The sequence below is a fragment of the Myxocyprinus asiaticus genome, chromosome 10, assembly GCF_019703515.2.
Source record: "Myxocyprinus asiaticus isolate MX2 ecotype Aquarium Trade chromosome 10, UBuf_Myxa_2, whole genome shotgun sequence".
Taxonomy (NCBI): Eukaryota; Metazoa; Chordata; class Actinopteri; order Cypriniformes; family Catostomidae; genus Myxocyprinus; species Myxocyprinus asiaticus.
This window is the reverse complement of record NC_059353.1, coordinates 20,764,764-20,780,235: the sequence shown is the minus strand read 5'-3', so window position 1 is coordinate 20,780,235 and position 15,472 is coordinate 20,764,764. Positions and strand designations below refer to the sequence as shown.

General features: G+C 38.6%; 1 protein-coding gene across 6 annotated transcripts in view; it reads left to right on the top strand.

Moving 5' to 3' along the window:
* Positions 1-12,262, top strand: part of LOC127447527 (zinc finger MYM-type protein 2-like) — a 32,959-nt gene extending 20,697 nt beyond the window's left edge. For 5 of the 6 annotated variants that reach the window (XM_051709467.1, XM_051709468.1, XM_051709464.1 and 2 more), the window contains 3 exons: positions 6,417-6,659; positions 7,357-7,492; positions 11,448-12,262. In XM_051709467.1, coding sequence (XP_051565427.1) covers positions 6,417-6,659; positions 7,357-7,492; positions 11,448-11,634 — 566 coding nt within the window. In that variant the 3' untranslated portion in view covers positions 11,635-12,262. Of the gene's footprint in view, positions 1-6,416; positions 6,746-7,356; positions 7,493-11,447 lie in introns of those variants that run through there. The other variant, XR_007898396.1, reaches the window with a different exon arrangement.
* Positions 12,263-15,472: the final 3,210 nt, after the last annotated feature.

Here is a 15,472-nt window from a genome sequence, read left to right as displayed (position 1 = left end):
ATCAACACAGTCGTTGGCAATATAGGCTTTTATGAAGCATTATAAAATAATGTAATAACAAAAAGCTACACGCGCTGTGACAGATGCACAAACACTTCAGTAAATCTGACTGAATCCAGACGATCTAAGGTTATTTTCTGCAGATCGTTTCATTCTGTATACATCAGTGTTCCCCTATATGCATTTTGCAGCGGCACTGCTGAGTTATGAGCGCTGCTGTTGAGATTTCACATGGTTCATTTAATATTCTTGACGCAACATAATGCTTGCCAGCCCCAGTCAGCTTTGCACTTTCTACACTGTGAAAGAGACCCCACCACACACATACGCATATACACGCACTAACTCAGTGACGTCACTGCATAATAACGTGTCAAACTCGCTTAATTTCATGTGGCCTGCGAGTTCGTTTCTGAAATGTAGGATGGCAGGGGATCAGAAAGTCTCACTGACCAATTAGTTAACACTTTCCTCGTGAATATTAATGAGCCTTCCCCTGTAATCTCTTCAAAAGCGGAATGAAACGGCGCTACACAAACCATTTATCAACACGGCTCAATGGATAGAGCAAGTGCGGTAATTCGCGCACGTGCAGGTCATAATCAACAGCGCTTTCCGGATCATTTATCAACACAGCAGAATGGATAGGGCAGCGCAGGTGTGGTAATTTGCGGACTAGTCTCAACTGAACTGACTATTTTAAATGTGCCTGTGAACCAGTGAGATGTGTGGCGGGGATCGCAAAACCCATTTGAATGAAGTACAGAATTGTCTCTTGCAAAAATTTTATGTCTCAGTGATGAAACAAGTTTAAAACAAACAGCCCCCACATTCTAAACGACACAAAGAAAACAGGAGAAAACACAAATTAGAAGGCTTTTCAATTCTCAGATCACAACAATGTACCATGGATTTACTGTAATAACACTAACTGTATTAACTATGGCACTGTGTCAGGAAAAAGTTTCTAAATGTATTTAGACTGGCATTTTTGTAATGGAAAAAACAGCATAGTTATTTATATAGAAACCATAGTTACTAACCATGGTATTGAGGAGCCATGCATGTTTTTACCTATGGTTACCATGAACTATTACAAATAGCACTGTTAAAAAATATGGACACTATGTAAGAACTATGGTACCTGTAAGAATATTTCAATTTAGCCATATAAAAATTAGGTGTTCATTTTTTCCACAGATGTTATTGTTATTAATATTATAATTTACATCTGCATCCCAACCTCAAAATCAATGCTGTACTGTCAAATGTGCATTTCAATGCACATAACATTTTCAAAAGGCCCTTTAAGGGCACAAATAATCCCTGATGTGGCCCAGGCTAAAATTACCCCCCTCTTTTAAGCTATTCGTCCACCGATACATGTTAATACGGGTCTGGTGTTGCGGGCTCGTGGACATGTGCACAGCACTGCTGCTGAAATAAATCCTAGGGGAAGCACTGTACAGTAATTAACATTTAAATGTAAATGCGATCTTCATCACATAAATTAGATTTTATTATGATTAATTTTGTAATAGTTCGCAATGCCCCCCTTTTGATAAATATTTGATAGTTTACGGCCATTATCACAGATAAAACTCAATGTGGGAACCCAGAGAACTGCATTTACTGAATAAAGCTGCAGGTCTGTATACTGTCAGTCAAAGCTCAACGTGAGCCATTAAAGAGCCCATATTATACTAATTTACAGGTTTATAATTTTATTTTGGGGGTCTACTAGAATAGGTTTACATACTTTAATGTTCAAAAAACACAGAATATTTCTCATACTGTACATTTCTTTTCCCCACTCTTCATACTCTGGCCGAAACGCTCTGATTTAACTCCTGTCTCTTTAAAGCCCCCCTTTCCTAAAAGCCCAGTCTGCTCTGATTGGTCAGCTGGCCTAGTCTGTTGTGATTGGTATAGGTTTAGCAGAACTTTATTCGCCCGAGATATTAACGGAGAACAGAGGTTTACTCCCGGTTGGACATTACTGGGTGTATTAGAGAGTTAGTAAGCAAGTTAGCCATGGACTACCAATAGCATCTGTAACATTATAGCTTGTAATTCTATAAGACTCTTGAGATTGACCATTTTGTTACACAGTTTTAGGTAAAAGCCAGCCCACAACTGAATATTAAACCCTTACCAAAACAATAACATTACATGTTAGCTCCAATGCCATCATTAAGTTTGCTGATGATACGACAGTGTGATCACTGACAATGATGAAACAGCCTGCAGAGAGGAGGTGTAAGGTGCACAACCTCTCCCTCAATGTCAGCAAGACCAAGGAGCTTGTGGTGGACTTCAGGAGAAAAGACAGAACACAGACCCATCACCATCAATGGAGCACCGGTGGAGAGAGTCAGCAGCTTCAAGTTCCTCGGTGTCCACGTCACTGAGGAACTCACATGGTCCGTCCACACTGAAGCTGTTGTGAAGAAGGCTCATCAGCGCCTCTTCTTCCTGAGATGGCTGAGGAAGTTTGGAATGAACCACCACATCCTCACAGTTCTACACCTGCACTGTAGAGAGCATCCTGACTGGCTGCATCTCTGCCTGGTACGGCAATAGAACCGCCCACAACCGCAAAGCCCTGCAAAGGGTGGTGCGAACTGCCAGACACATCATCGGAGGTGAGCTTCCCTCCCTCCAGGACATCTATACCAGGCAGTGTGTGAGAAAAGCTTGGAGGATCATCAGAGACTCCAGCCACCCGGGCCATGGGCTGTTCTCACTGCTACCATCAGGCAGGCGGTATCGCAGCATCAGGACCCGCATCAGCCGACTTCATGACAGCTTCTTCCCCCAAGCAATCAGACTTTTGAACTCTTGATCGATCACGATACATATATCAGCACCGCACTTTATTAGCCTCAGACTGGACTCACATTTTATACTTCTCTTAATAATACACTGGCAACTGACTATCAACCGACAACTGAATGTCAACACAAAACTTCATATTTATTTCCACTGATTACATTGGGGGGTACAGTGTATTTTTATTGTATACAGTCTTCTTATTTTGTGTATATTGTATATTATTAGGTGTATATTGTGTTGTGTAACAGATGTTAAAACTTTGTTGTGCAAATCAGATGTTTATTGTAATTGTCATACTGCTCTGTTGCTTGGAACCGCACCCAAGACTTTCACCCACTGTTACACTTGTGTATATGGTTGAGTGACAATAGAGGGATTTGATTTGATTTGACATGGCAAGTTAACCGAGCACAACCGTGGATTGCAGACGTAAAATGACCGTTCCTAAAAATAAATCTCCACACTTGATCACTATTCATGATAGTAAGAACAACAAACAATCTGCATAATTCTGCACAATTGTAGATAAATGTAGTGCCCGCAGCTGATTAGCAAAACTATTTCAACACAATAACATTAGCTAGCAGGTTAGCAGAGGCCTACATCTGTGCACTGGTTGTACACCGTAGCTACAACACAAAACTCCGCATTTGAACTCTGGGTAGCAGATAAATCCACAAATAATCAAGCATACTTACAGGTTGTGATACTGAAGCGCCAGATTGTCCCAACAAAGTGGGAACTGCACCATCTTTCAGGAGTAACCGTCTTGAAAATCCGGCATTGGTTGTGATTGTACTGCTGAGGAATAGTGGTAAAAATAAATTAACCACCGATACTTCAATTCGTCTGCTTTTGGAAGTCCAAAAAAGAGCCTTTAAAAGTAGCCCTTAGGTGGGCATTATGCAAATGTGTTACATAGTGATGTTGACTACAATCCAGCCGTTTCTTGTAGCTCAGGAGCAGTGTTTTCTGTGGTAGAGAATAACCTCCTTTTGTGTGGAATTTGTGCTTTGAAACTTTGCAGACCTTTTACATACACAAGATATATTACACACTAAAGGTAAGGTAAAATCCCCAAAAGCATAATAGGGGCTCTTTAAAGCCACACAGCTGTGCATCTCATGCCCCGCAGAAACAACATATAACTTTGGCTTACCTGAAGGAGAAATGAGTGTCATCTTTCAATGACGCAATTACTGTTAATATTGTATTCCGTGTTGCATGTACAATAATTGAGAGTTTAAAAAAAACAAACAAATAAAATGGCTTTTTTATCTCCATATAATGTTAACATGAATATAACTTGTCATCAATAAACAAGACTAGTAAGCAGATATTGTTTTTGAAATGATAAAATATTTTATTTTTAAAATTTGAATTTTAAACTGAAATGTCTAGTTCTTCTTGAACTAGATCTTGCATTTGAAAAAAAAAGGTGGGCACACCTGGAGTAGCTAATTTCTGTCTGCCTGAATTACATACATTTTTATAAAATATATCTGCTTTAGGTGTCTGTTGGCATTAGATGTTGTTTGCACAATTGTTTTGTTGTTTTTCAGTCATAGAATGCATCAAAAGTTAGGCTAATCAACGCATTTTAGCCGAACGTGACTTCACCTCAACAACTTTATGCAATCTGAGTCTTAAGTCTTAAATTGCCCTTTCACAAATTGAGGCCTTGAAAAGGGCTTAAATCAGAACAAGAAGTCTTAAATTCATAAGGTCATGTTATTAAATGTTGCATGAGGGATTGGTTTCTTGTTGTGTTTTAGTTGTTTTAAAGTGAAGCGTAATTTCTGGGTAGGGTTGGGTATCGTAAGGAATTTTATGGTTCCGATTCCAATTCCTCTTAACGATTACGGTTCCATAACGGTTCCAGTAATGATTCCAGTAATTCTTTTAGTACTTGATTTTTTTTTTTTTTTTTAGTTTTTAAAGAATTATTTGCTTCATCAGGACCATGATCTGTGGATGCATGCAAAGTTTGCTCAAAGTTTGGTATGGGTCAAGAAATGTGAAAAATTTCTATTTTTGCCCATAACTTCTGAACCATATGTCAGTATATCCCATCCATTCTGCCTTTTTGGCACATTTATTTTTATCAAAAAGTTAAATATATTTTGAATGCATTGTCAGATTTATAAGAAATTTGGTATGCATCATTGACATCATGTCCTGAACGTACCTTAGCAGTTTGGAGAGAGCGCTACCTATAGATCAAAAGATAATCCACACTTGTGTGCTGACACCAACCTTAGCATGTCTTTTTGCCATTTGTGGCACAGTGTGTACATTTCTGTAAATTAATATATTTTTTGCTAATGTAGGGCAAGAGACTTGGATAGCAAAAAAACAAAAAAGCCTTATCGCGTTACTTTTTGTAAAATGAATTAAAGAGTAATGGAGATCTGTTAAGTTACTACTGTATACATTATATACTGTATAACTGTTCTTGTGCTCCTTAGGCATTTAAATTTAGAGAGTGATGTGATGACATTGTGTTTCTTTTAATCCTTTTTTATAAAAAAATAAAAAAAAAGTCTCCCCAATTTGGCATGCCCAGGTTCCCACTACTTAGTAGGTCCTCATGGTGGTGCGGTTACTCACCTCAGTCCGGGTGGCGGAGGACATGTCTCAGTTGCCTCCGCCTCTGAGACAGTCAATCCGCGCATCTTATCACGTGGCTCGTTGTGCATGACACCGCGGAAACTCCCAGCATGTGGAGGCTCATGCTACTCTCCGCGATCCACGCACAATTTACCACGTGCCCCATTGAGAGCGAGAACCACTAATTGCGACCACGAGGAGGTTACCGCATGTGACTGTTCCCTCCCTAGCAACCGGGCCAATTTGGTTGCTTAGGAGACCTGGCTGGAGTCACTCAGCACACCCTGGATTCGAACTCGTGACTCCAGGGGTGGTAGTAAGCGTCAATACTCGCTAAGCTACCCAGGTTCCCTTAAACTGAATCCTTAAATTTACTTTAGTTGGTCTTAAAAAGGTCTTTAAAAAAGTCTTAAATTTAGCTTCATAAAACCTGCAGAAACCCTGTATTAAATATTTTTTCAGATTACTTGATTAACTGTAAGAATAATCATTAGATTACTTGATTACCAAAATAATCGATGGTGTCAGCCCTGATTGTGACATACTGGCAACCAGTAAAAGCCATAAGAGCATCACACACAGCAGAGGTACATTCAAAAATAAGAAAGATATATCCATTACAAGCTCCAAAACTGCTCTAGTGAGAAATCAGTATCTATGATTTGTTTACCGTCTTTGCCGTTTTGTTGTAGCTCAAATCACATATTAATAAGCAACTGCGTAAAGACAGTGCAGTTAAGTGTTATTGCTGTTATTAGTGGTATTGCGAAAAACATAAATCTCTGATTTAAATAGCACAGGGATGAATTACTGATGAGGGATTGGGTGAGCGGATGTTAAGACGAATATCAGCCGATCACCAATCGGTGGCCGATTGATCGGTGCATCCCTAGTTTTATTGGTAGTATAGCTTGCATAATCTGTAATTATCAGTGTTGATACAATGTTAAGAGTGTGGTTTTTGTGTTGAGGTTCTCGGTGGGGGCGTGTTGAGGAGCAGTATCTATGGAGCAGTGGGCAGCTTGGGGAGCAGACGCCCTCCATCCTGCTGAGATCTCTTCTCTATCTCAACACCAAATACTTTGGTCTCCGCACCATCGAACAGCACTTACGCCTCTCCTTTGGAAATATCTATGGCCCCAACAGTTCCAAACCGCACAGCCACGAGACCACCGTTTGCATACGCATTCCCTCCATCTCACAGGAGCAGCATGGTGTGTTTAAAAGAATCTGAATCATTAAAACTGAACTGAAGGCCTTATTATGCTGTAGCATAATTGATACATTTTAAATAAAAAAGGTATAGTACACCCAAAAATTTATATTTTCATCATTTACTCACCCTTATATTTTTCCAACCCTGTATGACTTGCGTGAAAAACAAAAGGAGACAATGGGCAGTATGACGATTTTAAGCCTCGCTATCACTTTTATTGTTTGGAAAAAATGATAGAATTAAAGTGAATGGTGACTGGGGCTGTCATTCAATAACATTCTAACTAACGTCTCCTTGCATGTTCCACGGAAGAAAGTAAAATGGGTTTGGAACAACATAGGGCATAGGGGTGAGTAAATGATGTCAGATTTTATTTTATTTTATTTTTGTGAACTATACCTTTTTAATGTGTGTGTGTACAGCAATACTGACAAAAAAAATATATATATATATATATATATATATATATATAATAGCATATTATTGTCAGTATTGGTGTTATTCTACAACATTTTGTATTTTCCGTTTTTTTTTTATATATATATATATATATATATATATATATATATATTACTCATGGCAATAGATTTTTAATTGTACGTCTGTTGGATGCTTAATGAAAGTTTAGCTGTTTGGTGAAAAGTGAACTTATGTCTTATTGTGTCTAGTGCTGATGCATCTCTCATTTTAAATAGAGCAATCAGGAAGTAAGAGGAGGCGTAAAGACAACTGTGACTCAAACTTTGAGGTGGATGGTGGTTCAGGAGCAGCTGCTCACTGTCCCGTTAAGAAACATGAGTGCCGACTGTATGAGCTTTACCTTTCAAAGTGGTGAGTCGCATTTAACAGGTTCTGTCAGGCATTGACTCCACAGGATAAGGATAAATGTTTTTTCACCTGCTGTCCATGACCCTTTCAGTACCTACCTGGGAACTATTTTCAGCTCACAACTCCCCATTTGAGCACCACTGATCTGAAAAGGGTCTGGGGATTATAACATTTGCTGTTCACATCCTGAAACATGGTGTTGATGCTCTTACTATGAGGGCACATCAGAGTGCATAAAGCTTGACTTCTATTCAAAGGGAAAAAGTACATTATTTGTCTTTAAGAAAAAAGTTAAATGTACAACATGAAGCCATTTGAGTGATGAAGGGTGACGCATTGTAGAAAACCTTTAATAAAATGGATAGTTCTGGCTCTGAAATCTGATTGCATGTGCTTACAACAAAGACATTGTAAAATAGCCATCATACAAATGGATTCGACTCTAAATTGTGATTGGATGAGATGTATTATTTATGAGCTAGATCAGCGGTCACCAATTAGTGGACCATGCTCCACGTCTGGACCCCAGATTTGTTCCATCCGGGCCGAAAGACATGACAACATTTGCCCCATCTTACCGTTTCTAAATTTTAAACAACCAAAAAATGGAGCTGTACACCGCAGGCGCTCAGCGGCGTAGATAATGCTGATCTTTCAGCGCCGTATCCTTGATTATTTTTCTCTAGCACCAAACATGCTAGAGAATTCTCTAGCTCCCCCCCCCCCCTCGCATTAATGTGAGTAGACGTGAGGCGCCATATAGTAGAGCTGCAGACGTGGTTATTTAAACGACAGTAGACCGTAGCGGAGACAAAGTGAGCATCGATATAGATGGATACTGGCATCTTTAAACGCATTGCATGAAAAAATAATGGAGCAAAGTGAAACAATCTTCAGATGGTTCAGCTAAACCATGATTGTTCCTTTTTTCATTTAAAATAAGCTTTTTTTAAACAGCATGTTACATAGTGAACAAAATTTTTTTTGTGTGTGTGAAAATTAACCAAATGTCAGTCTCTGGCAGAGCTGTAGCTAGTGGGGTGGATGGTGTTTATAATTCTAGGGGCTCACAGCAGATTCTAAACTGTTTTTTAATTGGTAAGGGGCCACAGTTTCCTTGCTACGGCCCTGATCTCTGGCATTGACGGCAAGGAAAGAACACCAAAACTTTGACTACAAGTTCTCTGCTTGCGATGAAAAGGTTTCCATTATTTGATAGTCTACCTATTTATATTTAACTACAGCAAACAGTATTTTTAAGCTGCACTGTTGTGATGCACATTTTTTGTTTATTGTTGGTAGATTCTCACTTAAAGGCAAATATAAAAATGGTTCATTCAGACTTGTACATTTCCTAAATTTTCTCTGTGTATACACCTGAACCCCCACAACGTATCTTTCCTTAGTCACAAGGTCTCATATGCCCACATACATTGGTATCTAAAAGTGTGTGTGTGTGTGTGTGTGTGTGTGTGTGTGTGTGTATATATATATATATATATATATATATATATATATATATATATGTATATATATATATATATATATATGTATATATATATATATATATATATATATATATATATATATATATATATATATATAAAATATGTGTGTATATATGTGTATGTGTGTATATATATATCTATGTGTGTGTGTGTGTATATATATATATATATATATATATATATATATATATATATATATATATATATATATATTAGTGCTGTCAGTCAATTAACATTTTTAATCGCATAATTATTTGTACAAAAGTCCTGAAACTTTACACTATATATACTAGCTTTTCTTGTCAAAATTAATTTATTTACATCTTAGGAAAGAAAACAAAACAATATGTAGCAATATAATGCTTTATTAACATTTTCCAAACAAAGCCTTCCACAGTATAAAGATAGAAATGCACTAAAATTTCACCAATTCAAGTAACATTAAACGTTTCCCAAAGTCTAAGTTGGGGTTTGATTAATTGAAAGAACATGTCCCCACATAGGTTGCATATTTATTGCAATGAGCATTAAATCCCTGAAACTTTCATTCTCCTCAATATTAATCTGCCGGTAGACTGTGGCTATCCTCTTTGCTACAGCAATCGTGAAGCTGCGTTCATAATTCGCATTATCATACATTTCCACCAGAGCGTTGTGAGCGAAGGTGTGCGAGTGTTTTCAGTGCATTCCCATGGAAGCCTAGCACCATGCTCGCGAAGTGGATAGTGGGATTGACAGCGGCGTGGAGCAAGATGTTTCCTAGCGTTATGAACGGATTTCTATAGTGCCAGTGGAAATGCAGCATTAGAGCGTCAACGCCAGCGTCGAACGCTGCTTCGAACTCACCATGTAAAGCACTTGCAAGCAAACAAACACGTCTCATTCTGCGTTTTGGTGATAGTTGAGATTTGTTGTACTTCTGTGGTAATTAAAATGCACCTTACATAGGCTGAAAAATACTTGATTTCTATCACAAGTCCCATCTGGGTTTATTTGTACATCAACTAGTGTTAAGAGGTCCTTTCTCCATCATTTTAGCACTGACAGAGATTCTTTTATTAACTGAGATGATAACCTCTGCTGCTGTAACATAGGAGAGAGTGTAACGATCAACTAGCTTGTAAAGAGTGTGTTCCGCCCATAGAATGTCTATGGGACCGCCACGTTATGCTGTTTTATGCTAATCTTCCCTTGGTAGAAGGGATCTGGCGCTGTGGTGTGTGCCTCAGTGTACTGACTCTGGGCGAACATATTACAAAGGTTCCGCCCTTTACACCAGTGTGAATGCTGTATTAACGGTAAATTAACACATTAAACTTTTTTTAATTAATCGCATGCGTTAACATGTTATATCTGACAGGTCTTATGTATATACTCTGTGTGTGTGTGTGTGTGTATATATATATTAGGGCTGGGGAATTTAATGCATTAATTTCTCAGATTAATAATGGACTGTTTAAAATGAATGCAGTTAGTAATGCAATGCAGTATCCATTTTGTTCACTTTCTGAAACTTCACTAATGTTTTTCCCCCACTTTCTGTGGCTAAAATTGGCATATATACATTTCCAGGTTTAGGTTTTGTTTTTTTTGTGGTTTTTTTTGCTGCTTCTACATGGTACTATTGCTTTTTTAGAACTAACTTTGAAGTTAATAATAACTATTCCAAAAATACATTTATTTCTTGTATCATTTTAATAGCCATACTGACTACTGGTGCTGTGCAAGTTATTGTTCGGACCTTTGCTGGTTAGGAAATGTTGAGACCGGACATCTTGGAACTTTAAATACCTCTGAGCTAGATATATTGCTCTTGTGTAGAGTAAAATTTACACACAAGCTGTAGAGATGTTACATTTTTCAGTAAAAGTCATTTCTTTTAAATAAATTGCCTTAAAATTCATTCTAAATGATTCATTATCAAATCAGAAATGATTCTTAAAAATCTGTATCCCGTAATCACAAATGCCTGGAAATATCATGGAAATTGTTTGGTCAAAAAGGGTGGGAACCCTGTATAACTATATTACATGACGTAATAGATTTTTATTTTGATTATCAATTTTTTTTACTTTTTTTTTTTTATTTAACGTTGGTGTCTTTTATCATTGCTGCTGGCCTGCTTGAAAACCATAAATGGTGTACAGTTATACTTATAAACTACATTTCTTGGTAGAAGAATTGTTTGTGATTTCAGTATAACTTAGGTATTTTATAAATTATTTGTGTCTTGTTGCCGCTGATTACAGAAGCAATAAGCCAATCGAGGGTGTGTGTTACAATTTTATCACAATCTCAAATGGTTTATTTCTTTACTCAACAGTGCTATTACATTTAAATTTTGTATTCTGATTTTCAAATATTCTCAAACTCATCAGTTCTTATAAATGAACCCTGTGTGACCTTTATGCTGGTTCTCTGGCATCCCTTCTCTCTTCCTCTCTCCACAGCCCAGAATCTGTGAGGCAGAGGACAGACCTATTTTACGTGACGCCAGAGGTTTCTGCTTCCTCGGACAGTCCGCTATGGTTCAGCTCGACTCCTCTAGAGAAGAGCACACTGGCTAGGCTCCTAACTCGAGTGCTGCTGGTCAGAGATATCTATAAAGAGAATCAGCTCGAGGAGGAGGGTGTGTAGAGGCCGATGCACTGAGGACTTCTTACTATGCTATCATTACACCCAGTGCATTGCAAACCAGCTGCTTTCCAAGTCACACCCTGCCACTCTCCCTTTAAACACACTGATCCTAGTACAGCTGTGAGCTACAAGATCTTGTAAGGCTGAACACTGGTCGGATTATGCTGATTCAGGTCAGTCTTTCCAAAGGATCCTGACACTGAATGGAGTGGTGGATCACCAGAAACGCGACCTAAAGAATGCTGCTTTCTTTTTTTTTTTCTTTTTTTTTTGGTCTTTTATTTTGTTCATTGAAATTTTTTGGAAAATTTTATTCAAGTAGCATTACTTGTGTGGCCGCTGTGGTCTGTAAATATTTGTAGTCTGTTAGCAGACAGGTGCAAAGGCACAGGACCATTGGTCCTGTAAGGAAAGTCATGGAATTCAGGATGATTTTTTTCTTCTTCCCCAACTTGGACCCAGCAAAGCCTTCTAAAGATGAAATTTATTTATTACTGTTGGTTGACGTCTGTTAAAGAGTGAGTCTGAGATTTTCTTACAGCAGATCAGGGGATATGTTTGACGCTGTGCCATGTGTGCAATTTCTCTGGCCTCCCATAAGAGCATTAAAACCTGCTGCAGTTCTGGACCTCTTCTTTGTGTGAATGTGTGTTTATGTATTATGTGTATGTGTCTTTCTCCCCTATTTTTGTTGATTTGGAGTGGATTGGATAGGAGCTGGTCTTATACAGCCAGTATGTAACTGGTATTGAACAAGTGTGAAACTATTGAGCTGTTCAGCTTGTAGTCCAAAAACCCGGAAGAGAATTTGCCATAGGTTCCCTCTACATTTTCCTGTTTTTTTTACAATGGAGTTTTATAATGTGTAAAATAAGGTGTGTGTGGTAAACATTACTTGAAGATTCGTGGATGTTTTGTTCTACAAAATAAATTACAGTCATACCTCAAACGTGAATTTTGAAGCCGTATTGAATTACATACTTAAAAAAAAAACAAAAAAACGGTAGCTTCAAATTTCATGTTTGAAAATCCAGAGGGAACCCCTTGCGATTTAGACTTCCAGGTTCGCCTACAGATTGACAGCTCTATTCCTCTGAACAATCAATTATATGAAATATTACTTTGAATTTTATTGTCAGCGTTGTACTGAGTACACCAATAACCAGAGACATATTGTCAGTGTCTTAATTTCATAGGATTTGCTCTGTACTCTTCCTAGAGTCAAGAGACATTTTAAGGATGTGCATGTGCACAAAGGAAATTCTGTGTTTTGATCATTAAACATTACGTTCAAAACACTTGGCTAATGCAAGACTAAAATTTATTTATTTATGAGGTGGAAAACAGTGGAGTTTGTTTTCATGGTTCTTAAAATTATTTTCTTTTTTCTACCAATAAATTATAAGCACATTTCTTGGTCTCATAATGGTTTACCTTGAGACCTTTTTAAGATCCAGTTTTTTCCCATTTTCTGTGTAGGCAGGCTAACAGACAAATTAAATGTGAACATAAATATTGCAATTTCCAGTTGTTATTCTGTTTTTAGCCCATGTCATCTTGGCTTGGAAGAGGTATAAATGAAAAGCTTTCGGTAACAGAGTGAAGCTGTTTTCCCTTGATATTATTTCTCATTAGAGAGGCTTGCTAAGGCAAGCATTAATAGTATTACTCGTATTTGGGGTTGAGTTTTTTATTTTTATATATATATATATATATATATATATATATATATATTAAATATAGGCGCATAACTCGTCCTTCACCATTTGTGCTACAGGCTGAATTATATCTTGTTTCATGTAGCTTGTTTAGGAGAGGTGTGGTATGATTCATTGGCTTTATGTTTTTCTCCCAGCAGAGAATAAAACAACAACAAAAAAACAGACATGCATTGAAGGATATATATAAAAGGCAAAATATTTTAGAGACTTGAGGCTGGGCTCTGTTGACCTGGGGCTGTAAGCAGTAGTGTAACCTAGGTCATATGCAGGCATACGCTGTATGCCCACCTATCTTTCTTAGGATTTTGCATATGCCCATCTGAAATAAAAGATGATACGTATGGCCGCCAATGCAACAAGTAGTTTTTTGACCCAGAACTTTTCAATCTACTATCATGATGCTGCAGCACCGTTAAGTTTTTTAAATTATTTTTAAAACTGTACAGAGATTCTCTTCAAACGTGCACAGAGCTGCGGGAGGGCACCTGATGGCACTGGCAAGACAGACAGTCTGACTAATCTGATCCACCAATCAGAATGTTCATTACAGATGTGATTGAATATTTGCTAACCAATCATTTTTCCCGTTTCAGTAAGGGGTGGGACATTTACAGTGTCTGATGCACAAGCATTCCTGGAGTAACCATAATTTGTGCTGTAAATTTATTTCCCTGCTAAACGTAAATATATATAACTCAGCAAATAAAGAAACCTCTCTTTTTTAGGACACTGTATTTTAAAGATAATTTTGTATAAATCCAAATAACTTCACAGATCTTTGTTTAAACCCTTTACAGTAATGTTTTCCATGCTTGTTCAATGAACCACAATTATGAACATGCACCTGTGGAACGGTCGTTAAGAAACTAACAGCTTACAGACGGTAGGCAATTAAGGTTACAATTATAAAAACTTAGGACACTAAAGAGACCTTTCTACTGACTCTGAAAAACACCTAAAAAAAAAAGATGCCCAGGGTCCCTGCTCATCTGTGTGAACGTGTCTTAGGCATGCTGCATGGAGGCATGAGGACTGCAGATGTGGCCAGGGCAATAAATTGCAATGTCTGTACTGTGAGAGACGCCTAAGACAGCACTACAGGGAGACAGGAAGGACAGCTGATCGTCCTTGCAGTGGCAGACCACGTGTAACAACACCTGCACAGGATCGGTACATCCGAATATCACACCTGCGGGACAGGTACAGGATGGCAACAACAACTGCTTGAGTTCCACCAGGAACACACAATCCCTCCATCAGTGCTCAGACTGTCCGCAATAGGCTGAGAGAGGCTGGAATGAGGGCTTGTAAGCCTGTTGTAAGGCAGGTCCTTACCAGACATCACCAGCAACAACGTCACCTATGGGCACAAACTCACCTTAGCTGGACCAGACAGGACTGGCAAAAAGTGCTCTTCACTGACGAGTCACAGTTTTGTCTCACCAAGGGTGATGGTCGAACTCGTGTTTATTGTTGAAGGAATGAGTGTTACACTGAGGCCTGTACTCTGGAGCAGGATTGATTTGGAGGTGGAGGGTCCATCATGGTCTGGGGCGGTGTGTCACAGCATCATCAAACTAAGCTTGTTGTCATTGCAGGGAATTGCAATGCTGTGTGTTACAAGGAAGACATCCTCCTCCCTCATGTGATACCCTTCCTGCAGGCTCATCCTCACATGACCCTCCAGCATGACAATGCCACCAGCCATACTGCTTGTGATGTGCATGATTTCCTGCATGACAGGAATGTCAGTGTTCTGCCATGGCCAGCGAAGAGCCCGGATCTCAATCCCATTGAGCACGTCTGGGACCTGTTGGATCGGAGGGTGAGGGCTAGGGCCATTCCCCCCAGAAATGTCCGGGAACTTGCAAGTGCCTTGGTGGAAGAGTGAGGTAACATCTCACAGCAAGAACTGGCAAATCTGGTGCAGTCCATGAGGAGGAGATGCACTGCAGTACTTAATGCAGCTGGTGGCCACACCAGATACTGACTGTTATTTTGACCCCTCCTTTGTTCAGGGACACATTATTCCATTTCTGTTAGTCACATGTCTGTGAAACTTGTTCAGTTTATGTCTTAGTTGTTGAATCTTTTTATGTTCATACAAATATTTACAT